Raw genomic sequence first — 27450 nt, forward strand, 5'->3', positions numbered from 1 at the left:
ACATGGGTGGTGGCAGGGGATATGAGAATTGGGGAAACCTCCAGCAGTTCGCCCTGTGCTATCTGCCTTCCTCATTCGTGTGTTTTCTGAGTCAGCATTAGCTAAATTTTCCAGAAAGCCTTCCACAAAGTACAGCCTGGGCTTTCAAGGACGTCACTCATTTCCCCCTAGTGACCTTGACAAGTCAGAAGCTTGAAAGCGGGGAAATCCGGATGTCTCGGTTATGAAGCAGAGCAGTGGGGGCCCCACATATTTCCAGAAGTCTCCATCCACTGGTGATTATTGTCTGCCTTTGATACTACCAGTGCTCATCTGACCTGCTTCTCTGGCTCTGAAGGTGCTGGCACAATGGCCAAGTTCTTCAGCCTGGGGTTGCTTCTTGCCTCCATCTGGACCACAAGACTCCTGGTCCAAGGCTCTCTCCGCTCAGAAGGTAGGTTTCTTACTAGATGGCCAGCCTGAGGCAAAGCAAGATGCTGCATATTGTCCTAAGTCTACTAAGTTCTTAATTGAATTTCTGGGGTGGGGGTGGCCCTCAGTGTCAACAGAAGATCTCATTGGCAGGAGTGTTCTGGCAGAAATGTTTTCACCATATTGTCAGCTTCACCGAAATGATTCTCACTTACCTTTATGTTATCTTGACTTTTATTTTTGGCTATGGGATATTTTTAATAAAAATATTTTGACACAATGAAGAGAGATCACTTGATTTTAAAAGTGCTTAATTGAAGGAGCAAAGAATGATTGTGAAAAATTTTAAGCAATCATGAAGCCTGGGAAATGGTTAACTTTCACAGAATATTGGCCTGTTTTATGTCTTTGGAAGTGTCAATGTGATTGTTTTAATTTTAGTTTTACTACACTATCATGGGATACATACATTTTTAATATGCAGTAAACAGCAAATTAACTGAAAAAAAAACCTGAAAAAAATACAGGTTTGAAAATTAGCTATCAGCTTCCTACCAAAAGAATGTCTTAAATGATTTCTGGGCTTTTGAGATGCCTAACTGGTAACTTCACTCTGCACTGTAGGCAAAAAATAAATAAAAATGTGACCACAAATCACTCATTACAGCTCTGGGCAAATGAAAATATGAGCACTTTAAAAGGAAAATTATGTGTTCCTCTATTGGGAGATGCTCTGAAGTATAAAATATGTTGGGAACAGACATCCAGACTTAATTTAGATATTGTTGCATTCCATTTTATAAAGGTTAGAGTTATAGGACTGATTTTTTTTTTCAAATGCCAGAATATGTTACTTTCAAATAAGTTTGAAAGTAACAAACTTATTTGACATCCCCCTGGGGAGACTCTTCACTTTTCCCCAAACTACTGCCATTAATATTCAAACTATTATGGAAATTTTTCTTTGACCCTGATTCATCACACTCTTCAGACCATCCTCAATAATGACAAAATTTTCCTAAGGAAATTAAAATTTGTAAACAACTGAAAGTTGTCCAGAGCCATGATTAGGGAGGAGGGGCTTGATGAAGGTAAATGGATGGGAATGGGCACTAGTATTTTTGAGGGCCTATTTTTATATATTGTATATGCAGTATGTAAAAAATATATAAAAGAAATGTATGCATATATATTTCTTAAGAATACATTTTATAGATGAAGGAACTGGGTCAGTGAGGCCAAGCAACTTGCCAAATGTCATAAAAGCAGTAAATAATAAAGCTTGGGTCTGAATTCAGCTCTGTCTGATTCCTAGGTGTATACTCTTTCTACTACACTTGTAATTTTCTAAGAAAGCTTAAGGAAGGGGTTACTGGAGGATCCTTTAGGTTCCAGCTCCCTGTTTTTGTCCTTACATAGGAAAGCATAAAATCTACAAATATTTGTCAACTGCCCACTTATGCACCCAGCCTCCACTAGGTACAAGTTATATATTTAACAATTCTGACAAATATTCTGTAAAGATATAACCATCCCCCTTTTACAGCTGAGAACACTAGCTTCCCCAAGGTTACACAGCCAATTAACAAGAGAAGAAATGGTCAAAGCTAGGTTTATTGCCCAGAATAGGTCTGTCGTTACTTATAACAACAATATTTAGAGTAAAAATGATGTATGATGAGAAAGCATCAAGACCACTTTACAGTGTAATTAACATACCTTCTCTACAAGTATTCCCAAAGACGCTGCTATAAGCAAGCTTATGAGTTAAATGAGCCAAATTCCAGGACAAATGGTGTGTTGCAAGAGTTCAGTTCTAGCTCTGGGTGTGTGTGTCTTCCCCTCATTGCACAGTGAGAAGCAGAACAGTGTCCTGGTTTGCCGGGGTCCAGCCCCGGCTGATCCAGGGTATTTGAAGGAGAGACGGCTTCAGCGACCTATTTATTTATTTATTTATCAAAGATATAAAAAGTAATAGAATGAGGATATCTCAGTAGGAAAATTCAGTGGAGAAAAGAAGCTGAGTAGCTTGGTTTACGCGGAAAATCAATATAACCCGTGACACCAGGTTAGCTCTGACCACGGAGGCCACAGGCGCCCTCTCGAATAGCGGAAGGTGCCCCACCTTAGACACCTTCTCGAGTGGGTCTTAGAAGCCCAGGCAAATAAATGGTCACAGAGGATATCCGCGCTCCAGATGGAGACTCAGCTGGAAGTTAAGGGGAAGAATGACATGGGGAGACCAAGCTTTGGTGAGCAAGGCCCGTAGCTTTATTTTCAATAGGGGCTTTTATACCCTAAGTTACACATAGAGGATAATAGGGGATGCAAAGTCAGCAGTTTTTGATCTTTATCAAAAACCAGGGTTTCTTTCCTGCAAATTTTTATCGTATACAAATGGTTTAGGTGATTTACATCATCTTCTGGCCAGAAGGCCTATTAACATTTTATGACTCTTGACAAAGACTTATCAACCGTAAGACTTATTTCCTTAAGAGTAATTATTTTAAGGTTTGGCGCCATCTTCCGAAGATAAAATTGCATTCCTATAGGGCGGATGTGTAATGGGTTTACAACAAAGGAGAGAATTTATTACCTTAAGGGTCTAAAGTTACTAACATCAAGGCCACTACCTTTTTTTCTACATACCAACTATATTAATTAATACACATTCAAGGATACAATTCAGGGGATGTGGAAACTTGGCAACAAGCATTGGCTCATCAATGAAATCTTTTACTAGTTTTATTCTGACAGTTTCTAACTCTCTGAGAGGCTCTAAGCTATTTGAATATCTTAAGCTTCCTGTGCCTCTTGAGGCTGGGAGACTGTAAACAATTGTATGCATAGCTGTAGGAGTCCGGGTAAACTTGTCAGGCGAGTTAGAGAGCTATCTGAGGGGTTTGGATTTAAACACTCCTAGTTGCCCAGGAACTTTTATTAACTGGAGCTGTAAGTTAACTCTTTGTCAGAGAGAGTGAGATGGTGGTGGGGGACAGCCCCCAGTAAAGTCAGAGGTGAGAGCACAAAGCAATAAAGTAGGCAGACTCTGGTTTTTTGGGGGTAGATGCTCGAGAATATCCAGGGGGACTCCTGAGGCTCGTATCACGAATGGAATGTCTCTTGCCGGCTCCAGGCACTGGTTAAGTCCTGAGGTTTTCATATCAGTCATGGTTGGATTTGTGCCTCCAAACTTCCACCCAGATGCTCTATATCCTTGGGTTGGGAAAGTTGCTTATCTCCCTGAACTTCAATTTTCTGTCAGAAGAGTCAGGGTTTGGCACAGAGTGTCATATACAGATGATAGAAGCTGGAATTAACACTGGCATTAGTATTAATATCAATGTTGGTGTAGGTATTAGCATTAGTGAACACAGTCATAAGAAGCTGTTCTGTCACAAACACTCATAAGGGTGTTGGCTCTCTAGTCTCTCTTTTGTTAAGAGCAGAGTCTGGAAGCAAATAAGGTTATCCACAAATGCCATACATCTTATTAATTTCCTTTCCCCCAGTCCTCTGCTCCACAACGAGGTCGCCTGGAGTACTTAGAAATGCTCTTTGCATGTTTACAAGAAGAAACTTCCTTTAAACACCAACTAAGACAGTGGTCAAACATTTGACCAGGTATCCAATGCACAGATCTGTGTTTAAGCAATTACTCAGGAAATGCCCTTTCGTGAACTTTCGAGGGTGAAGCCCAGTAGGAATAAAATACCTGAATGCAATGCAACTTTGCAACTTCATACAGGTCTATAAATCCCAGAATCCAGAGAGAAGGGATCAACACAACTCTCGGATTCATTAGATTTTGAGTAAGATATTATTCACATATTAACTGTTCAACTGCCTCAGCCTCCCCGGGGAGATCAATCGTTAGCAAACTGAAACTAAAGTGCTTTGAAGATGATATAATGAAACTATGTTATTATTTATTGAGCACCTACTATGTGACAGGCACTGTGCTAAGCACTTTTACTTGAATTAACTCATTTAACTTTTCATTACCCTATGCTGTGGGCTTCTCTGGTAGCTCAGTTGGTAAAGGATCTGCCTGTAATCCAGGAGACCCAGGTTTGATTCCAGGGTTGGGAAGATCCCCTGGAGAAGGAAATGGTAACCCACTCCAGCATTCTTGCCTGGAGAATCCCATGGACAGAGGAGCCTAGTGGGCTACAGTCAATGGGGTCACAAGAGTCGGACACAAGTTAGTGACTAAACCACCACCACCTTGTACAGTAGATACTGTTGTTCTTTCAGTTTTCTAAATATGGAAACTGAGGCTCAAACAGGTGAAGTAACCAGCCTAAATTCACAGAGCTGACAAGCAATCTAGAATTCGAATCCAGGTCTGACTCTAAAACTCCACTTCCTTTATTTAGTTTCTCTGCCATGCAAGCTTTACTATCTGACTCCTCCAGGAATTTCTGCGTAAGCCTGCCCCCCAATGGTCAGAGACGACCTGGGACTGAGAAAGTTCACATTCCATTATAACAAGCACAACATTTTTCAGCCCATCTCAGAAATAGTGCTGTCTCCAACCCACATTAGTTGGGAGTATTGCTATCGTGTTTACGCAGAGCCCTGGATTTCATCTTTCTCAGTCTCAGACCCCTCATTTTATAGACTCCAAAAAGGTTTGCAGCAGCTGCATCCCCTAGACTTGCCCAGGAACTAGGAGCCAAAGTCTCCATGTAATGAACAAGGCACCTGAACTCAGTGAGGGGGGATGGACTTGTACCCGGTGAGAGGTACAGCATGTTTCCAGGCTAGCACCTACCTGCCTTATCTGGGTCTTCTTATTTCTGAGCTCCAATCCCAGCTGCTGTGTTGACAGTGAGGCTCTAATCAAGGGAGAGCCCGAGGGCTGAGACAAGGACAGCAGCACGCTGAGGGGCTTTGTGATTCCTTTGCAGAACTTTCCATCTTGGGACCATGCAGAATCATGGGGGTCACCCTAGTGACCAAAAAGACACAGCCGCTTCTGAATTTCACAGAAGCCCAGGAGGCCTGTAGGCTCGTGGGACTCACTTTGGCCAGCCAAGACCAGGTTGAAGAAGCACGGAAATTTGGCTTTGAGACTTGCAGGTGAGAAACAGACTCACAAACATGGTGGGAGCTTTGTTGGCTCTGTGTTCTTGCTCAGCAGCAAGAGATCTGTGTATCCATTCAATTCATGTGTATTCTGTTACAGCTATGGATGGGTTAAAAATCAGTTCGTGGTCATCCCTCGAATTATCTCCAACCCCAAGTGTGGGAAGAGTGGGGTAGGCGTCGTGATTTGGAGAAGTTCACTCAGCAGTAGGCACAGGTCCTACTGCCACAACTCATCTGGTGAGTTAGACATGCGGTCTCTCCACGCGGTGTGTTGTGTCTGGATTTCAATAGCTCTATAACCAGGACTTCTCTGGTGGCTCAGAGGTAAAGAATCTGCCTGCAAAGCAGGATACGTGGATTTGATCCCAAGGTTGGGAAGAGCCCCTGGCAAAGGAAATGGCAACTCACTCCAGTATTTTTTCCTGGGAAATCCCATGGATAGAGGAGCCTGGCAGGCTACAGTCCATGGGGTCACAAGAGTTGGACGTGACTTAGCGACTAAACCACCACCACCATGACCAGTCTGAGAAGAGTAAGCCTGAGCAGCAGCAGAAGCAATCTCGGTGATGGCCATTGAATCCTCCCAAGACTGCCTCTTTGACAAGGCTAGAGGTGGCAGTGTCCCCCTCAGAGGAAAAATTTAGGGGAAATATGACAGATTCGCAATATAGGGAGAGGGTACCCCTAGAGGCTCCATCCTCTCCTCTCATCCCATAAGATAAACAGGAAGAAGGGAAGGAAACACCCATGGACAAAGCAATATACTAATTTATCTCACTAAATCTTGACAATGTCCATAGGAGGTATGCTTTATCATCCCTATTTTGCAAATGAAAAAGCTTAGGTTAGAGGACGTAAGTACATTTGTCTAAGATTTCCTTACTATGAAGACTCACACGCAGATCTCCTTCATTTATCCCACATTCCTTTACAGGAGTGGAATTTAAAATGCTACATTAGATGTTTTTAAGAACAAGACCCAATTTTCATTTTATGAAGGAAGGAATTGAAGCTATAAAATAGAACTGATTTGCTCATGGTCATCCCTTTAACCTTGTTGGAAAACCTTGGCTGCCTTAGCCCAAGTGCCTTACCCAAGTAACTTCTCAGAAAGCTTTTGACTAAACACTTGTTCTCCACTTATCATAAGAACCTCTGTCTCGTTTATTACTTTTCACACATACTCATAAATCTGACCTTCTAAAGGTCAGGAGCTCAGTGGTCATTCTCTAAGATCCAGGAGGTAACATTGCACCAGCACTGTTCTGTTGCCCAAAGGCAGCAATTAGATCCAAGCAATTCTATGAACTATGGGGCCTTGGCCTCAAAAAGTCTCGAGACTTTTCACTTCCCTTACTTCGCAGATGAAATGACTATAGCTCAGAATGGAGGTCTGTCTTGTTCAAATTCTTACAGTGAGCTTCCAGCTATGTAAAGACTAGAACATAAGCTTTTTACAAACTCTTTTCACGATCCTCTTCTCCCCACCTCATCCACCTATCGCTTTTGGCTGGGGAATTGGTGGTTTCTCTGCCTGCTTATATGACAGCCAATGCACATCTGTCAGATGGCCTGGACTTTCAAATGCCCGCCCTTCCTGCCAGCTGTCAGTGTGATAAACAAACACCCAGTCCTCTGGACTAAACGAAAAGAAGTCCAGGGAGATGACTCGGGTTTGCGTGTTCCCTCGTGGTTTCATTTAACTTATACTTCCATTCTCTATGCTTTCTATATACTTAGAGTTAAGTATAGAGGCTTGATTAGACACACAGCTACTAGTTTGGGCAAAAATACTTGATAGGTTAGATATTGTGTACTTTAGATCATATCCCAACAAAAGGCACTGAATGTCGGTATATCCCACTATTAACATGCTAACTTTCATCATCTGAATAAGATGGTGACTGCTGGACCTCCCTAATGAACTCAGATTTGTTTTCCCTTTGGCAATGAGGAAGGAACCTCTAGTGTGATATTTTGGCACCATGCATACCCCCAATGATATTTTACCTAATAGTTCAAGCAAACATTGATGATCCTTGCTGGAATCAGTTATATGCAGGGCTACAAAATGTTAATTTTCTAAATACATTCTTCCTTCTACATCTATTAGCTGGCATTCTTTGATAAAGAAGAATCTCTGTCTTTCACACACACACATACACACGCACATCTTCTCTCTCCCCCTAATACTATAATTCATATAGTACTAATATTATAATCACATAGATGCATAGCATTACTTAGTCTGTGTGTTCAATATGTTGTCATCAATTTTAGAATTATTATTACTTTATTCTTTTTGATGCTCAAATTATCCCACATTTGGCAAGTGGAAACCCCTGCTAGTTGACTTTTGTGTCCTTCATCCCATTAGTATTTGAGCAAGTCATTGCTTTCTGTCATAATAACATGTCACTTTGTACTTCCTTTATCCTAGACATGGAATCAGCCATTTATAGCTATTTCTCCAAGAGACCTTTTTAATGGGGAAGGTTAATTAGAAACCAAAATCTGCATGCAAGTTGTTCTAAGTAATACTCTCATTTTCATTACTTCTCAGCCCTTTTCAGTGGGCAACTAGGAATATATATGTGTGTATGTATATACACTGGCATCTTTTTTCTCTTACATGGAAAATTATTGTTTTCAATAAATAATATGAATAATTTTCTTATCCTATAATATTTTCAAAATTATAAAGACAACATTATTAAGATAATAAACCTACTGAATGGAATTTGCAGTTCATTTGCAATTCCTTTAGTCCTCAGAAGGTATCTCTCTGAGAATGTACTGTCAGAGAATTATATATAAAAGTGACTTGAGAAAATTTGCTACCCTTTTAAAATAAATTAGGTTCACTTGCTTCTGTTTGCCATCTTTGTGAGGATCAGAGTTACCCTAGCCCATCTTACACTGACCTGGATTTATCTCATGCTTCTTTGTTTTCATAGCTTTCTTTTTTATTGCTATCTGACAGGCTCTGAGGATCAGAGTAACCTGAAACCTGACTCCAAAGGCTGTCCTCTCACTGCTGCCTTTGTGAGCTTTGGGAATCAGACCAGCGTGCTCTTAATGCTTGGCAGGTATCATGTATTTCATGCTGTTCCCTCTGCCACGATGCTTATCCTCTCATCACCTGACTGACTTGTATTCTTTATTCAAGTCTGCATAAAGACTTCCTTCTTCAGGAAGACTTTCTGTACCCCCGATTCCTAATCTTTCCTCTTGTACGCCAACTACACTGTGTTTAATAATCTATTGAAGAATTTGGCATATTCTAGAGAAACTATATTTACTGCTTGGAGGAAAGAAGACCCAGGTCCTATCACTTCTGGGTGAGACACACTGTACCCTCAACTGGTAAGAAGCCAGCTTGCTGCTGCTCCCTCAACGTGGCAGCCTTCTTGCCTTAATGAACAGGGAGTCAAAGGAAACCAATTCTTATAGATCTTACAGATCATGTCATAGATTATGCTGGGCTCTACACACTTACTGTCTCACCACTCCTCGGTGAAATCACACGAGGGTACCACTACTGCTTTCCAGGAGAAGTAACTTATGCCTAAAGTGTGCTCTGCTGTGTCAACAGTCACTGAGGGACAGAGCTAGGATTTAAATCTTGGGCCTTGGATGACTTCGTCATCACCTTTCCTGGTGATTACCACATGACAGTAACATTCCAGGCCCAGGGTGGGTCCTTCACATGAATATGTTTTCAGAGTTCCCCAGATGATTCTAAGCTGCAGTCAGAGTTGAAAACTGTTTCTCTTGCCAGCATCTCTAAAATGTAAGTTCTAGAATTCCAGGTACTCTGGATTCTCCTATTTCTGTACAGTTGCAGTAACCTCTTTGTTGGCTCCTGAAAGTTAAGTAACAATGACCATGTTTACTCTCTCATCTCTATTTCATCCTCCACACAGAGCCTCCTCTGCTCCAGAGCTTTGGGTGGCTTCCCATCTGAGAACCTAATGTGAACTATGAAGACTTTTTTCACATAAAACTGGGTGTAGACGAGAACTTCTATCAGTTGGAAAGTTTGCTGACTCCAGTTGAAGAGTTCTCCTACAGAACAAATTCCAAATTCTTTACCACGGCAGTTTTAATACCCTCCCACCTATCTTGTCAGTCTCATCTCCTCCTTGCGGGCTTTCACGCTCCCAACATAGGCACACCTGCGCGCCAGCCACACTGCATGCCCTCTCATTTTCTGGCATGCCTACACGTGCAAATTCCTGGAATCTTGGGTCACGCCCTTTTGACTGACTGGGATATCCTCTTCCATATTAGAGGAGCTGGAGCTCAATCCCGGCCGTACTGGCCTTCTTATCATCAAACATGCCCAGATTATTCACTTTCTGGCCTTTGAACTGTTCTCTTTACTTAGAATGCTGTTGTGCGAGATCTTCAATGACTCACTACTTTTATCAGTCAGGTTCCAGCTTAAGTATCATCTCCCCAAGGAGACTTACTCTTATCACCTTATCCAAAGTATCTATTCCCATTTCTGCCTCTTCCGGTTTGATTCTGTTTAATTATCCTCTTCTGAAATTTCTGGCTTATTTTGTGCTTTTTTATTATCTATATCCTTCTTTCCAGTAACACATAAGCCCCTTATGAGTAAGCACTTTGTCTTATTTGCACTATGTCCCTATTGCCTAGCACAGAGTTGGAGCTTATTAAATATTTGTTGAGTGAGCACATTAACCCTCCACATGCTGTTCATACCATCTCATCTGTGAATCCCCAGTTATCTCCCCCTACTCTCATCAAAATACTTTTCCAGGAAACAGGAATCCCCCCGTATTTGATTCTGTATTCTCAGTTCCAAGCACATATATCGTGTTCAGTAGGCTTTTCCCCCTGATATTTAAAAATGTTCATTTTTTGAAGGAAGAACTTAGCACGTGCTCAAGAATAGAAAATGTAGCTAAAAGTCCAGGGCAGCATTAGTGGTATAGTGGTGAGCAAAGCTGCCTTCCAAAGTCCAGGGCAGAGGTCAAGGATGATGCCTATTTGAATAGAGGTCTTTTCAGAGTAAAAAGAATAGTATAAAGCACTGGTGGAGTCAAAACGTTTATTCACATTCACCACAGACTTGGTTGGTAATTTTTACTTAATTTTTACTTAATTTTAAAAAATAATAAATAACTTTTCCTTTATGGCTAACATTCCAGCCGATGCTACCCACTCTCACAAATAACTAGGGATTTAAAAGAGATACAAATGCATGTTGGAATATATTGCATGGCTCTAACACTTACTGGCTACATGACTTTGGGCAAGGTGTTCAATTTCTCTGAATTTCAGTTTCTCTTGTACAAATGAGGGTTTTATAAAATTGTAAATGAAGTACCATGGTTGACTCAAGAGTAAGATATTCATCAAATGCTAGTTTCCTCTCTACCACATTCAACAGATTGGAGAGAAAACCAACATCCCTCCTCTGTCCCCCACCTCCTTTAAAAACATTTTTTTTTTTTCAACAAACAAGGAACAATCTGGTTTTAGTAGATCTTTGTCCTGAAGTGGTGTCATGTATGTATGTTTGGCCTCCCCATCTACTCCTTTCTTCATTTCATATTTCCTTCCTTCCTTTAATCATCAGATATTGAGCATATAATATGTGCCAGGCATAGTGCACAGACCATGATGACCAAGACAGACAGGAGTCCTGTTCCAGGGAGCTCATGGTCCAATGGGGAGCAGTATAATGAGAATCATGACAAAGGAAATACCAGGAGGTACAAGACTGCAAGTCGAGGGATTCAGACTGGCCTTCACGTCTGTCTAAGAAACAGGTAGTCAGTTCGAGACCTGAAGGACAAGGAAAGCTTAATAAAAAGGGGCTTCTTACAGGTGAAGAAAGTATCCTGGTCAAAGACTTGAATGTGAGAGAAAGCACATAAAAGAACTGAAGGAACTCCATTATGGCAAGGGGAATGAGAGAAAGACCGATCAAGTGAGGCAGGCCATGTCAGCAGGATCCAGGTCATGAAGGACTTCATAGGCTGTGCAGTATAGTGAGGGAAGGATTCTAAAGAAGAAAGTGATATGATTAGATTCACATTTTTGTAAGACCATTCCAGTTACAGTATGAAGAGAATGGAGGAAAGTAAGATTAGAGGCAGACAGATCACTTAGGAGGCTATTTCAATACATACTTCTTATTTTACTTTTCCTTCCCTGGACAGATATTTGGATTAACTCCTGCCTTCCAGAAATTATCACCACCGATGATCCCTTATTCAACACTGAAACTGCAACATACACAACAAAAATGATGGTCAGTGACAGTACACACTCAGAATTGTCTACTGATGGTCCTGACTATGTTACAACAACTGTGGCTCCCCCTCTGGCTTCCACGTCTACTCCACGGAAAAGAAAATTAATTTGCATAACAGAAGCTTTTATGGACACTAGCGCCGTAGCTACAGAAAGAGAATCAGATATTCAAAATAGACCAGCCTTCAAGAATGAAGCTGTTGGGTTTGGAGGTAAAAACTTTCTGTCTGTATTGTGCGTGTGTGTGTGTGCATTTAACAGACAATACATAGAAACTAGCCTGTATCCAGATTGGGCACTCAGGACCTGACAAATACTAATGCAAATAAAAGCTTGATGCAAATTCAAATTTCATATAGTCACAGAACTTGAGGTCTCTAGAGAACCTTAATGATTAAACTAAACATCATGAGTCTAAAGGGAATCCCTGGTGACTCAGCAATAGAGAATCTGTCTGCATTGCAGGAGATGCAAATTTGATTCCTGGGTCAGGAAGATCCCATGGTGAAGGAAATGGTAACCCACTTCAGTATTCTTGCCTGGAAAATTCCATGGACAGAGGAGCCTGAGGAGCTAAAGTCCATGGGGTCGCAAAGAGTCGAACACAACTTAGTGAAACCACCACCACCATGAGTCTAAAATAGATTCACTTTTCAGTAGCTTGGAATAAAATTCTAGTGACAACAGCAAAACACTTTTCTAAGCAGTATATATATCCCCTAAGTTTTCATAGAATTGTATTGTATGAGATATCCAGATATCAATGATTTTGAGAAAAACAAATGGACTCCAAATATGAAGAAGTTTTAGGGGGATCTTAACCAATTATTTTTCTTCTTATACATGTACAAGAATGATATGTAATAAAAATCTACATTTAAAAAAATAAAATAAGATAGATTCACTTTTAAAATATAAAGACTTTTCAGAATAAATTACTATCTATTCACATGCAGAAGTTTTAAAAATATATCCAGACCCCTTAAATGCCTATGACCAGTAAGTTGGTCTTCCTATTTAAAAGGAAGGATCTTGCACTTAATTTGCTCCAAACTAATCATCTTCAAGGCCACAGACAGGAAACAGACTCTGTCATATTGCAACTAACGAGCAGAGAATGTGAGAGACAAGACTAAGGATTCTATAGGCAAGAAAGAAAGAAGTATATGTGGGCCTAACAGCCTGTGTGGCCCCTGTGTGGTCACAGAGGAGGCTCTTCCCCTGCTCTGTGGTCTCCATCATGTGTAAGGATGCGTCGTGAGAAGACCAGCCCACAGCAATGTCTGTGTGAAGGACCGACAAGCCCTGTCTCTGTCTCCCCAGGTGTTCCCACTGCCCTGCTGGTGCTTGCGCTCCTCTTCTTTGCTGCGGCAGCTGGCCTCGCAGTTTGCTACGTCAAAAGGTGGGGTTGTTGGCAGATGGTCGGTCTCATCATTTTTGTCGCATCTGTATCTCATGTTTATCCAGGTTGCCATTAGCATTTCCCTTTCCCAAATGGAGATGGCAGTGCTCATACACTGTACATGTTCCTCCCCACCTCATTTGTCCTCCCTACCACCCAAACTTCCCTACTGTTTCAGCACATGCGTGTTATCCGGCTTGAAGATTTAGCTCAATGGCTGTCCCTTTGAATATCAAGAAATGAAAAGACTGGCATCTAGGAGGAAATGGATATGCTTTATTTGATTTTCAATTCTTTGCTTTTGATGAGAGGGTTTTGAGACCAGGCTAAAGTTTGGCCTGTGAACCTACCATCCCATCTAAATGAATCCATTCAGGTCAGGATGGGTGGGAGTATTTGAGCATGCATGCATGTGTTGGCACCTCTCTGAAATAGAGGAACCCAGTGTACTCTGCCAGTGTAGGTCTTTACAAAGTATCATCTGTTGTTCTATGTGTTATATAGAAGTCTCATTTTAATTTTGTGTTTATGCCCACAGGTATGTGAAGGCATTCCCTTTTACAAATAAGAACCAGCAGAAGGAAATGATAGAAACTAAAGTAGTAAAAGAGGAGAAGGCCGATGATAGCAACCCTAATGAGGAATCAAAGAAAATTAATAAAATGCCAGAGGAGCCCAAGAGTCCACCCAAAACCACAGTGCGATGCCTGGAAGCTGAAGTTTAGATGAGCAAGAAACGAGAGGACACACCTCAGGCTTATTTCCTTCCTGATACACATCCTGGTCCCAGACGGGGAGCCTAAAAGGACCAGAGAACCAAGCAAGCAAGTTTACCCTTGGTTCCTGACTAGACTCAACTCAGGGCTACCTTTCAACTCCGGAGTACACCAAAGGAAATTCCCTTTTTCTTACTGCAGTCCTTTCTGGATCCTACCCTCCTACCTCCAAAGCTTCCTACAACCTTTCTAGCCTGGTGATGTCCTAATAATATCCCAGTGGGAGAAGGGAGCTTGTGCAAAACACCAGGACCTAAACCGCTAAGCAGAACATGTTTGTCAAGTGGCCTTTATGCTGCCTGGGAATAGGTCAGTTGAGAGTCAAGAAACCATTGAGATCAAGGCTTTGTCTATTGATTGACTCTACAGCCCAGATCCTTTCTTCAGCTCTGGAAAGGAAACACTTTTACCACCTGGCATGTTCTTCTGAGCCAGGCAAGAGTGAAAGAAGGAAGAAAAATTTAGCAACTAAAAGACATAGATTCCCATAATGTGAGACCTAATCTCTGTAAAGCCAAAATAAATAGAGAAAAAGAACAAGGCTGGGGATGTTGGGAGCATTTGTCAGTAGGGATTATAAATACAGTCAGAGCAAATGTTCATCTCTGAATAATTTGAATTGAAATCACTTATCAGAAGCTACACAGACTTACTTTTCTCTCTTGAGCTGCTGCTAGTTTCTCTAGAAGAATATACTGTTACAAGAACCTGCCCCCCCAAAAAAAACTCTTACAAATTTCTATTTTAATCCAAATTACAGAAATTATTAGTGAATAAAATCACTGTGTTAAAAAGCAGTAAATAATAAACATTTGCTGAATGTCAGGTGCTGTGCAAGTCCTTACATTCCATAATTGAATATTATTCATCAAAATTTTCATATAGTAGAATATATGAAGATAATTTTTTCACTGTTAATATCCCAGCTTGTCTACTTCCAAAACCCAATTATTTCTTTCGGATACTAACCTACTCATTATTTTCTCATTAATATGGCAACCATTAAGCCTTAATTTATTATTAACATACCTGAAAAACACATCATTACCTCTATATGCTTTTTAGATGTCACTACCAAATGTATCGCTAGCTCTCCTTCTTCCAGCAAAATAAGCCTGGGAGGTGCAGGAATAATTGTACTGAAAAAATAAAAACATTTATAAAGTTTCTTTGCTCTCTTATTTACACTGACACCTTATACCTTCCATGCAATGAAGTAACCTGTTGTTTGCAAAAGTAAACAACTTTGGTTGTTGAAATAAGCAAAGCCAATAGAACCTACGTCACCATGTGGGACTTTACTTGCTTCAGATGAGCTTATTTTCAGTAGGTCAATTATACACACATAAATTAGTCTTTTACTTAGTATTCAGGTAGTATTCAGGTCCTACATTCCAATATGTTTCAGAGTTTACAGGAAATTAGGGATTCAGGACCTCTCCTTTGTCCTATGTCTCTAACTTTCTCTCTCTCTCTCTACAGTCTTTCTCTCTTAGACTGCTAATGTCTTCTTCCCCGCATCAGTAACCCCACAATTCCATGATCCTTTCAGCTCAGAGACCATAACCTGTTGGCATAGTCTTTTATGGTTGCCCCACAGAGTATTCTCTTAAAATTAGGTTTAATTGCCAAGAATTAAACATCAAGAGATTTCATGCTTATACTTCTGTTCCCTTGAAAACTGGCAAGATGTGGAACTAGAGAATGCTTACTGCCTCATAGTTGCTGATCCTGAGCTGTGGCTGCCCCCTTAAGTGGACGATGCTCTCTGCACCTCACCGCAGTCCTCACCATTCCTGACTGCAACCTCACACCAAAGTAAAGGTGCCATTTCCTATGAATCTTATAGTACTGTTGCCTTTTTGTTTTTCACACCCAGTCCATTTCATTCTTTGACAACATGCCTGGCTGGCCCTGAGGTCTACGAATTTAAAACCCTGATTTGTCAGTCCTTAAGCTTAATCATGGAGAAGGGCATGGCAACCCACTCCAGTATTCCTGCCGGGGAAATCCCTTGGACAGAGGAACCTGGCGGGCTGTAGTCCATGGGGTCATGAAGAGTCAGACACGACTTAGTGAATAAACAACAACAACAAAACTTAATCAGCCTCAACCAGTTCACAAGATGTGAATAAGAACAGGGGAGAAAAGCCTCAGTGGGGGCCTTCCATCTGTGGGGTTTAGCTGGAAAATAATCAGCTCTTCTACACTAGGTCTTCCATCCATGAGTACCTACCACACTTGTTGTTTTAGTTTCTAAGTCGTGTCCAACTCTTTGCAATCTCATGGACTATAGCCACCAGGCTCCTCTATCCATGGGATTTCCCAGGCAACAATACTAGAGTGGGTTGCCATTTCCTTCTCCAGGGAATCTGCTCAACCCAGGGATCAAATCTTCTCGACCCAGGGACCCTCATCTCCTGCTTGGCAGGTGGATTCTTTACCACTGAGCCACCAGGGCCCATCTACCATACAGGATCTTGTATTAATTTAGACAAGACTATGCCCTACTCACTTTCACTTTTCACTTTCATGCATTGGAGAAGGAAATGGCAACCCACTCCAGTATTCTTGCCTGGAGAATCCCAGGGACAGAGGAGCCTGGTGGGCTGCCGTCTCTGGGGTCGCACAGAGTCGGACACGACTGAAGCGACTCAGCAGTAGCAGTATGCCCTGCTCAGGAGGAGGGAGGAGGAGAGACTAAAACTCTACCCAGCCACATATAACTGCTAGTCCAAATGTCAATTGCAAAAATACTGATGAAAATGTGTAACTTCCATCATTATAGAAGAAAGGAAATAAGAAAAGAAAGAAGGGAGGGAGGAAGGGAGGAAACTATCATTTACTGAGCACTTACTAAGTGACAGTCATTTTCTCATGGTTGTTCTATTTAATTGCCACATCTTCCCTGAGAAGGATTATTACTGTCATTTCTTATTATTAGAAAGTTGGATTTTCAAAGGAGTTTGGTCACTTTTCTGAGATCACAGGCCTAGTTAAGTGGTGAAGGTAGGGTTCAATTCCAGGTCAGAATGACCACAGAGCCCACACTCCTTCCCCTACAACAATGGACACCCCTTGCAAATGACAATGTAGGGATGTAAACCATTCCAGTATGCAAGGTTGAAATCAGTCACTTGCCAAAAAACACAGAGGTGAAATAAGAAAAATGACTTGGGATTCCTGTCCCAACTTGAGGGAATTTTTCTTAAAATCCATTGCAATAACAAGGGGGAAAGAGAAGCATTAAAAGACTTTGAGAACTGCTCCTTCCTTGAGGCAGATACTGACCTCAGCAAAGACTTACCTGATTCAGTTCATAGAATCAGAAAATGTAAGACTCAGAAGGGCTCAAAATAAGCTTCTCTAAACTCTGTTTTCATAGTTAAAAAAAAAAAAAAAATGGAGCCCAGTGTCACAACCAACTAGAAGTAGATCCTGGTCTAGAAGTTTCCTCTTTCCTAGTCAGATTCTCTTTATTCTCCACTGAACAAAGAGAAATTGGAAGAATGTGAGGGGGCATCCCATGTCAGACCTACAGACCAGCCTACCAAAGCCAGTTTTAGAAAGAGGCTGGTAGATAGCCATGTGATTACATTTGCAGGTGATGCAAAGGATTTCCCTGCCCAGAAATGACTTCTCCAAGCATGTCTCACAGGCTCAAATACTATAGATGCACTCCTTTGGACAAAGTTACTCTGTCTTGGGAAGGAGTCCTCTGTAATACTGCATGCTTATGAAGTCCAGGCCAACTGTCAGATATTAACACGCCAATGTCGGTCCAATGAAGACAAGCTGATTTCCAAATGTAGAAAACTGGAGTAAAGCAGATGGCTTGAGATCCAGCACATGTTTGCATGTAGTGGGAGTTTCTAAATATCCATTGGCTTGAACAGAATTGAACCATATTGACTTTCAAGCCAAAGAATGCTACATTTTTACATTTTATTGTACTTCTCTAGACCTTTAGCTAGTACCCAAAGCTCTGGGGGAGAACAAATTTCTAAAGACAATAATAATAATATGCAAATAAATAAACTCTTCCTAAGGAATGGAAGAGTCACTCACACACTGAAAAGAAAAGGTTTAGGTATCCAAACAGGAAAAAAAGCAATTATTTGTCCGTTCAATCTCCTGCTGCTGCTGCTGCTACTGCTAAGTCACTTCATCGTGTCCGACTCTGTGTGACCCCATAGATGGCAGCCCACCAGGCTCTCCCGTCCCTAGGATTCTCCAGGCAAGAACACTGGAGTGGGTTGCCATTTCCTTCTCCAATGCATGAAAGTGAAAAGTGAAAGGGAAGTCGCTCAGTCAAGTCCGACTCTTTGTGACCCCATGGACTGAAGCCTACCAGGCTCCTCTGTCCATGGGATTTTCCAGGCAAGAGTACTGGAGTGGGGTGCCATTTCCTTCTCCATCAATCTCCTAGTTCAGTGCAAATAAAATTTAGTTGCTTACCCCATAACAGTCTATATGCAAGGTCAGGTTTTACCTCAGAGAATTTTTAAAATACTGAAATCAGCCGAGAGCCTTCTTTTCCCCTTTCTACACTGTGCTCTTTGGAAAGAGGTCACAATACATAGCCCATACTTAAGTAGGGGAGTTATGTTCTGCCTCCTTGGAAGTAAAATGTCTACATAAGTTACTTGTAATTCTCTTGCACAGGATACTGACTTAATAATCTCCTTAATTTATTCAGTAGCTTATTTCTATCAATATGGACTAATGAATATTTATTACTTTAGTATAATCCAATACTATTCACAAGCTTGCGTGTGTGCGTGCTTAGTCGCTTTGGTCATGTCCGACTCTTTGTGACCCTATAAACTGTAGCCCACCTATGGACAAAGGACAGGCTCTTCTGTCCTTAGGATTCTCTGCTGCTGCTGCTAAGTCGCTTCAGTCATGTCCGACTCTGTGCGACCCCATAGATGGCAGTCCATCAGGCTCCCCCATCCCTGGGATTCTCCAGGCAAGAGCTTCTCCAATGCATGAAAATGAAAAGTGAAAGTGAAGTCACTCAGTCGTGTCCTACTCTTCACGACCCCATGGACTGCAGCCTACCAGGCTCCTCTGTCCATGGGACTCTCCAGGCGAGAGTACTGGAGTGGGGTACCATCAAACATTGGAGTGGGTTGCCATTTCCTATTCCAGGGGATCTTCCCAACTCAGGGATTGAACTCATGTCTCTTAAGTCTCCTTCAATGGCATGCAGGTTCTTTACCACTAGCACCACTTAGGAAAACTCTGGTACTATTTCATTTCTTTTTTTTCTCAAATTGCTCCAGTTTTGACCATTAGGAACTTTTTCATCTGCTCCTGTGTCCCTTTGGCCTACTCCCGTAATTGTGCTTTTATTGGTCACTTCCTTACTTTCTGGGACTATACAATGATCCAGGAGCTAGAAGGCAGAAGGAGAGAGAGACCAGCTTTGCACAACTTCAGCAATTGGCTACAGGCAAGCATGACTGTGGATCATGGCTTTTCTGCGGCAAAGTTCCAGAAGCTAACCTAACTTTATGGGTGGTGGGAAGCAGCTACAGTTGTAGCTTTCACACTTAGGTTCTAAGTCCTTCCAACAATACCTAATTCCCTATGTTAAGGTTTTCCTGTTTAAAACAATTGGAGAGATTTCTGTTTGCTGTGAGGACACGCTGACTGATACAAATGATTCTTGAACACATTTTACAGTTTGGCTTCAATCCTTATCTCAAACCTCTTCTCCAGTCATTTCTGCAAGAATCCTTCATGATGTAACTGCAAGAATATTTGCTATTCTGGAATGTAATTAGTGTCATGACCTCTCATCTTTGCAAGTGCTGTTCCTTCTGTTTCAAATACCTTTGCTTTTTTTCCCAATTGTATTTGTTATCTGTTGCTGCATAACAAATTACCCCTAACCTTGTTGTTGTTATTATTCAGTTGCTCAGTCACGTCCGACTCTTTGTGACCCTATGGATTGTAGCAGGCCAGGCCTCCCTGTCCTTTACTGTCTCCTGGAGTTTGCTCAGACTTAAGTCCATTGAATTGGTGATGCCATCCAACCATCTCATCTTCTGTCATCCCCTTCTCCTCCTGCCTTTAATCTCTCCCAGCATCAGGGTCTGTTCCAATGAGCTGGTTCTTCACATCACGTGGCCAAAGTATTAAGCCTAACCTTAATGACTTGTAGCAACACTTGTTATCTAGAGTTGTTGTCTGTCGGCAGTCTGGGCATGGCCAACTGGGTCCTTTGCTTCAGGGCTCTCTCAGAGCTACAGTGTCAGCTAGGGCTGTGTTCTTCTCAGAGCTCCTCTAGGGGCAGAATCACTTTCAAGTTTATTCATGTGGTTGTTGGCAGGATTTAGTTCCTTGTTTGCTATCTGCCAAAGGCTAACCACCGTACTTTCCCACATGGAACTCACTATTGGGATAAGCTCACAAAATGGCAACTTGCTTCATCACAGCCAGCAAGGTTGAAGAGTCAGAGAGTATGCTAGCAAGATGGAAATCATCTTTTACACCTGATCTTGGAGGTGATATCCCATTACTTTTATATATTCTATTCACTATAAGTAAATTACTATGTCCAGCTCATACTTAAGAGGAAGGGATTATGCCAAGGCATAAATGCACCAAGGTAGTTCCCCGGTGGCTAAGTGGTAAAGAATCTGCTTGCCAATGCAGGGGATGCAGGTTCAATCCCTGGGGTGGGGGAAGATGCCCTGAAGAAGGAAACGGCAACCCACATTATTATTCTTGCCTGGGAAATCCCATGGACAGAGGAGCCTGGTGAGCTACAGTCCATGGGGTCGCAAAAGAGTCACACATGACTTAGCGACTAAATAACATAAACAATGAATACCAGGAGGTGAGGGATCACTGGGAATCTTTTTAGAAGGCTGCCTCCCACAAACATTAGTCATTCTTGTCATTCTTTCTCTTTGCAATTTGTTTGTATGTCTGTTAGCTTATGCGACATGGTATCATTTTTACTTGTGTTAGAAAAACTGCGTGTCTTTCCTTTACTCTCATACTATTGCCACACTCACAACACTTCTGTCGTCACATATGTGTGAGGTTTTCCCCACAACAAGCAATTCTCTGGGATACCAGCTAGGTATCATGCGTTCGTGCAAAGTCGTGTCTGACTCTTTGCCACCCTATGGGCTGTAGCCCTCCAGGCTGCTCTGTCTTTGGGATTCTCCAGGCAAGAATACTGGAGTGGGTTGCCATTTCCTCCTCCAGGGGATCTTCCCAATGCAGGGGTTGAACCCACGTCTCTTCCCTCTTCTGCATTGGCAGGCAGGTCCCTTACCACTAGCTCCACCTGGGAAGGACATTAATTCAATTCTGACAAAGTCCACCTGGAGATAGCGTCAGATCCCTCTGGTTAAGGGTTCAGTTCCAAAAGCCTGTCCCTCCTTCCCACTTCAGACACCAATCAAAGTCTGGTTGTTACCCATGCTTCTGACAGGAAAGGAAAGGAAAGTCAGTCGCACAGTCGTGTCCGACTCTTTGCGATCCCATGGACGGTAGCCCACCAGGTCTGCTATCCATGGAATTCTCCAGGCAAGAGTACTGGAGTGGGTTGCCATTCCCTTCTCCAGGGGATCTTCCCGACCCAGAGATCGAACCCAGGTCTCCTGCATTGCAGGTAGATTTTTTACCAACTGAGCTACTAGGGAAGCCCTTGCTTCTGAACCATTGGCTATAGAACAGAGGTTCCCAGAACCTGCTCCTCAGATTTGATTAATTTACTAGAATGGCTCACAGAGTGCAGGAAAACAGTTTACTGCTTACCAGTCTATCTAAAGAGAGATGATAAAGGATACAGAAGCACAGAACAAGGAGGAGATGCGCAGGACAAGGTATGTGGGAAGGGGTGCAGAGCTCCCGTGCCTTCTCCAGGTACGCCAATCTCCCAGCACCTATGCATCACAACCTGGAAGCTCTCTGAACCCCGTACTTTGGGGTGGCTCTTTTGGCAGTGCTGGGTCTGCACTGCTGCGCATGGGCTCTTCACTGCTGCGCTCCGGCTTTCTCTAGTTGCAGGGAGTGGGGGTTACTCTCTAGTTCCAGTGTAGGGGCTTCTCATTGAGGTGGCTTCTCTTGTTGTGGGGCACTGGCTCTCGGTAGTGCATGGGCTTGAATAGTTGTGACGCCAGAGCTTAGTTGCCATGTGGCATGTGGGATCTTATTTTCCAGACCAGGGATTGAATCCATGTCTACCAGCAACACCACCCCTGCATTGGCAGGCAGATTCTTAACCACTGGGCCACCAGGGAAGTTCCTGTGGGGATTTTTATAGAGGCTTCATCACATAAGCATGATCACTCATTAAATCCATTTCCAATTCCTCTCGGGATGATAAGGAGTGAGACTGAACAGTTTCAAGCTTCTATTCATGACTTGGTCTTTCTGGTGATCACCCACCATCTAGAAGCTTACCAAAAGTCATGTCATTAGAAGAAAAGACACTTCTACCACCCAGAGAAAAGATTCCAAGAGATTTAGGAACTCTGTGTCAGGATACAGGGTCAAAACACAAATATTAGAACAAAAGATGTTCCTAGTAGGTGCTTTTATCACTTAGGCTATTTTAGGAGTTCTGTGCCTGGACTTAAGGATACCATATATATTAGCACATACATGGCTGGCTCTTAGTAAATGCTGAATGACCACATTGCATACACCTTCAGATTTCATGAGCTCCAAGTCAATATCTTTATCCAACTCTCTGTATCAAGGCTGAAGATCATCCATTACAGGGCCGATTGTTCCTGACCATCCAAATATTGTTCTTCCTGATGACTCTCTTGGTACAGAATGCAGTTGTGAACAAGCCAGAAGAATACATAAAGACTATAATACTTGAACTTTACGAGTCGTGCATTGACTCACCTTTATGAGTAATCTCATATTAATATTTATTTTAGCAGGGAAACTGCAGTGTGTTTTGGACAGTGGTCAAGTTAAAGAAAGTTGAGCTCCCTCAGCAACTACAAGACCAATAAATATTAGCAAAAGGTGGCTCCTCTCTAGATTTTCTATTTTAGTCTTTGAAATCTATGGTGCTTTTTTAAAATTTTTATTCATTTGTTAACTGAAGGACAATTGCTTTACAGAATTTTGTTCTTTTCTGTAAAACATCAACAAGAATCAGCCTTAGGTACTCCTCCCAAACTTCCGTCCCATTTCCCTCCCCATTCCACCCTTCTGGATTGTTACAGAGCCCCTGTTTGAGTTCCCTGCGTCATAGAGCAAATTCCCATTGGCCATCTATTTTACATATGGCATTGTAAGTTTTCATGTTACTCTCTCTATACATCTCACCCTCTCCGTCCTCCCCTCCCCCCATGCCCATAGGTCTGTTCTCTAAATAAATTCATCAGTACCATCTTTCTAGATATATATATATATATATGCATTAATATATGGTATTTATATTTCTCTTACTTCACCCTGTATAATAGGCTCTAGGTTCATCCACTTCATTAGAACTGACTCAAGTGTGCTCCTTTTTATGGCTGAGTAATATTCCATTGTGTATATGTACCACAGCTTTACCCATTCATCTGCCAATTGACATCTAGGTTGTTTCCATCTTGTAGCTATTGTAAATAGTGCTGCAATGAACATGGGGGTACACGTGTCTTTTTCAATTTTGATTTCCTCAGGATGTATGCCTAGTAGTGGGACTGCTGAGTCATACGGTAGTTTTATGCCTACTTTTTTAAGGAATCTCCATACTGTCTTCCACAGTGGCTGTATCAGTTTACATTCCTACCAGCAATGCAAGAAGGTTCCCTTTTCTCCACACCCTCCCCAGCATTTATTGTTTGTAGACTTTTTGATGATGGCCATTCTGACGGGTATGAGGTGGTATCTCATTGTACTTTTGATTTGCATTTCTCTAATAATGAGTGAACATGGAATAGCTCCTCTAGGCCCTCCTGTGCCCTCGCAGCCACTGCTCCTTGGAGATGGGGTTGCTCCTCCCATCCGCCACCCCTGGCCTCAGACATAGGGTAGCTCCTCTCGGCTGTAGCCTCTGACCTCAGATGCAGGGTAGCTCCTCTCAGCTGCTGCCCCTGACCTCGGACGTGGGGTAACTCCTCTTGGCTGTCTCCTCTTGGGCATAGGGTCCTCCCGGCTTCTGCTCCTGACCCCGGACATGGGGTAGCCGCTCACGCTGGTCACAGCCACCCACGCTAAATGCCCACCTGCCCTGCCTCTTGAGAAACTCGTATGCAGGTCAGGAAGCAACAGTTAGAAGTGGACGTGGAACAACAGACTGGTTCCAAATAGGAAAAGGAGTACGTCAAGGCGGTATATTGTCACCCTGCTTATTTAACTTCTATGCAGAGTACATCATGAGAAACGCTGGGCTGAGGGAAGCACAAGCTAGAATCAAGATTGCCGGGAGAAATATCAATAACCTCAGATATGCAAATGACACCACCCTTATGGCAGAAAGTGAAGAGGAACTCAAAAGTCTCTTGATGAAGGTGAAAGAGGAGAGTGAAAAAGTTGGCTTAAAGCTCAACATTCAGAAAACGAAGATCATGGCATCTGGCCCCATCACTTCATGGCAAGTAGATGGGGAAACAGTGGAGACAGTGTCAGACTTTATTTTGGGGGGCTCTAAAATCACTGCAGATGGTGACTGCAGCCATGAAATTAAAAGATGCTTACTCCTTGGAAGAAAAGTTATGACCAACCTAGATAGCATATTGAAAAGCAGAGACATTACTTTGCCAACAAAGGTCCATCTAGTCAAGGCTATGGTTTTTCCAGTAGTCATGTATGGATGTGAGAGTTGGACTGTGAAGAAAGCTGAGTGCCGAAGAATTGATGCTTTTGAACTGTGGTGTTGGAGAAGACTCTTGAGAGTCCCTTGGACTGCAAGGAGATCCAACCAGTCCATCCTGAAGGAGATCAGCCCTGGGATTTCTTTGGAAGAAATGATGCTAAAGCTGAAACTCCAGTACTTTGGCCACCTCATGTGAAGAATTGACTCATTGGAAAGTCTCTGATGCTGGGAGGGATTGGGGGCAGGAGGAGAAGGGGACGACAGAGAATGAGATGGCAGGATGGCATCACTGACTCGATGGACATGAGTCTGAGTGAACTCTGGGAGTTGGGTGGACAGGGAGGCCTGGCATGCTGCGATTCATGGGGTCGCAAAGAGTCAGACACGACTGAGTGACTGAACTGAACTGAATAATGAGTGATGTTAAGGATCTATTTAGGGTGCTTTCTTGGCAATCTGACATTCTGCATACTAAATTTTAAGATTCTCTAGAAATTAGAAACATTGGGTGCATTTCCAGACTTTTTTTTTTTTTTTTACTACACATTAATTTTTATTTTGTCTAGCTTTTTGTCTTCAGGTAAACTGAAGACATTCTTTTGTGATTAAAAAAAAAGACAAAGTCAATTAAAAGTACAATCTCTATAAATACCAAAATATCTAACAGAATACTCTATTGCGCATATTCTTTTACCTATGAAGATTATAATTTCATCAAAAGCTAAAATGCAAAAAAGCAAAATGGCTGTCTGAGGAGGCCTTACAAATAGCTGAAAAAATAAGAGAAGCGAAAAGCAAAGGAGAAAAGGAAAGATAGATCCATTTGAATGCAGACTTCCAAAGAATAGCAAGAAGAGATAAGAAAGCCTTCCCCAGTGATCAGTGCAAAGAAATAGAGGGAAACAACAGAATGGGAAAGCCTAGAGATAATTTCAAGAAAATTAGAGATACAAAGGGAACATTTCATGCAAAGATGGGCACAATAAAGGACAGAAATGGTATGGATCTAACAGAAGCAGAAGATATTAAGAAGAGGTGGCAAGAATACACAGAAGAACTGTACAAAAAAGATCTTCACGACCAAGATAATCACGATGGTGTGATCACTCACCTAGAGCCAGACATCCTGGAATGTGAAGTCAAGTGGGCCTTAGAAAGCATCACTACGAACAAAGCTAGTGGAGGTGATGGAATTCCAGTTGAGCTATTCCAAATCCTGAAAGATGATGCTGTGAAAGTGCTGCACTCACTATGCCAGCAAATTTGGAAAACTCAGCAGTGGCCACAGGACTGGAAAAGGTCAGTTTTCATTCCAATCCCAAAGAAAGGCAATGCCAAAGAATGCTCAAACTACCGCACAATTGCACTCATCTCACACGCTAGTAAAGTAATGCTCAAAATTCTCCAAGCCAGGCTTCAGCAATACGTGAACCGTGAACTTCCTGATGTTCAAGCTGGTTTTAGAAAAGGTGGAGGAACCAGAGATCAAATTGCCAACATCCGCTAGATCATAGGAAAAGCAAGAGAGTTCCAGAAAAACATCTATTTCTGCTTTATTGACTATGCCAAAGCCTTTGACTGTGTGGATCACAATAAACTGTGGAAAATTCTGAAAGAGATGGGAATACCAGACCACCTGATCTGCCTCTTGAGAAATTTGTATGCAGGTCAGGAAGCAACAGTTAGAACTGGACATGGAACAACAGACTGGTTCCAAATAGGAAAAGGAATTCATCAAGGCTGTATATTGTCACCCTGTTTATTTAGCTTATATGCAGAGTACATCATTAGAAACTCTGGACTGGAAGAAACACAAGCTGGAATCAAGATTGCCGGGAAAAATATCAATAACCTCAGATATGCAAATGACACCACCCTTATGGCAGAAAGTGAAGAGGAACTAAACAGCCTCTTGATGAAAGTGAAAGTGGAGAGTGAAAAAGTTGGCTTAAAGCTCAACATTCAGAAAACGAAGATCATGGCATCCGGTCCCACCACTTCATGGGAAATAGATGGGGAAACAGTGGAAACAGTGTCAGACTTTACTTTTCTGGGCTCCAAAATCACTGCAGATGGTGACTGCAGCCATGAAATTAAAAGACGCTTACTCCTTGGAAGAAAAGTTATGACCAACCTAGATAGCATATTGAAAAGCAGAGACATCACTTTGCCAACAAAGGTCCATCTAGTCAAGGCTATGGTTTTTCCAGTGGTCATATATGATGTGAGATTTGGACTGTGAAGAAAGCTGAGTGCTGAAGAATTGATGGTTTTGAACTGAGGTGTTGGAGAAGACTCTTGAGAGTCCCTTGGCCTGCAGGAGATGCAACCAGTCCATCCTAAAGGAAATAAGTCCTGAATATTCATTGGAAGGACTAATGTTGAAGCTGAAAGTCCAATACTTTGGCCACCTGATGTGAAGAACTGACTCATTTGAAAAGACCCTGATGCTGGGAACGATTGAAAGTGGGAAGAGAAGGGGACAACAGAGGATGAGATGGTTGGATGGCATCACTGACTCAATGGACATGACTTTGAGTAAACTCTGGGAGTTGGTGATAGACTGGGAGGCCTGGCATGCTGCAGTCCATGGGGTCACAAAGAGTTGGACACAACTGAGTGAGTGAACTGAACTGAATATATTTAGTAATTATAGTAATATTTATATGTATTTTAAATTA

General features: G+C 42.1%; 1 protein-coding gene across 1 annotated transcript; it reads left to right on the forward strand.

Annotated features, from left to right (window-relative positions):
- The first annotated feature begins 201 nt into the window (after window positions 1-201).
- Window positions 202-15141, forward strand: LYVE1 (lymphatic vessel endothelial hyaluronan receptor 1). The gene is made up of 6 exons (XM_086340064.1): window positions 202-433; window positions 5325-5496; window positions 5603-5742; window positions 11703-12008; window positions 13120-13198; window positions 13737-15141. Exons 1-6 carry the CDS (start codon window positions 349-351, stop codon window positions 13921-13923), a joined length of 969 nt encoding a protein of 322 aa, XP_086196190.1. The 5' UTR covers window positions 202-348; the 3' UTR covers window positions 13924-15141.
- The last annotated feature ends 12309 nt before the right edge of the window (window positions 15142-27450 follow it).

The sequence above is a fragment of the Bos grunniens genome, chromosome 15, assembly GCF_055505025.1.
Source record: "Bos grunniens cultivar Pamir isolate PY7600 chromosome 15, Bosgru_T2T1.0, whole genome shotgun sequence".
NCBI lineage: Eukaryota > Metazoa > Chordata > Mammalia > Artiodactyla > Bovidae > Bos > Bos grunniens.

Coding starts and splice junctions, on each gene's coding strand:
- LYVE1 (XM_086340064.1), top strand. CDS start 349: ATGGCCAAGTTCTTCAGCCTGGGGTTGCTTCTTGCCTCCATCTGGACC. Junction 12,009..13,119: donor TGAAGCTGTTGGGTTTGGAG/GTAAAAACTTTC, acceptor CTGTCTCCCCAG/GTGTTCCCACTGCCCTGCTG. Junction 13,199..13,736: donor GCAGTTTGCTACGTCAAAAG/GTGGGGTTGTTG, acceptor TTATGCCCACAG/GTATGTGAAGGCATTCCCTT.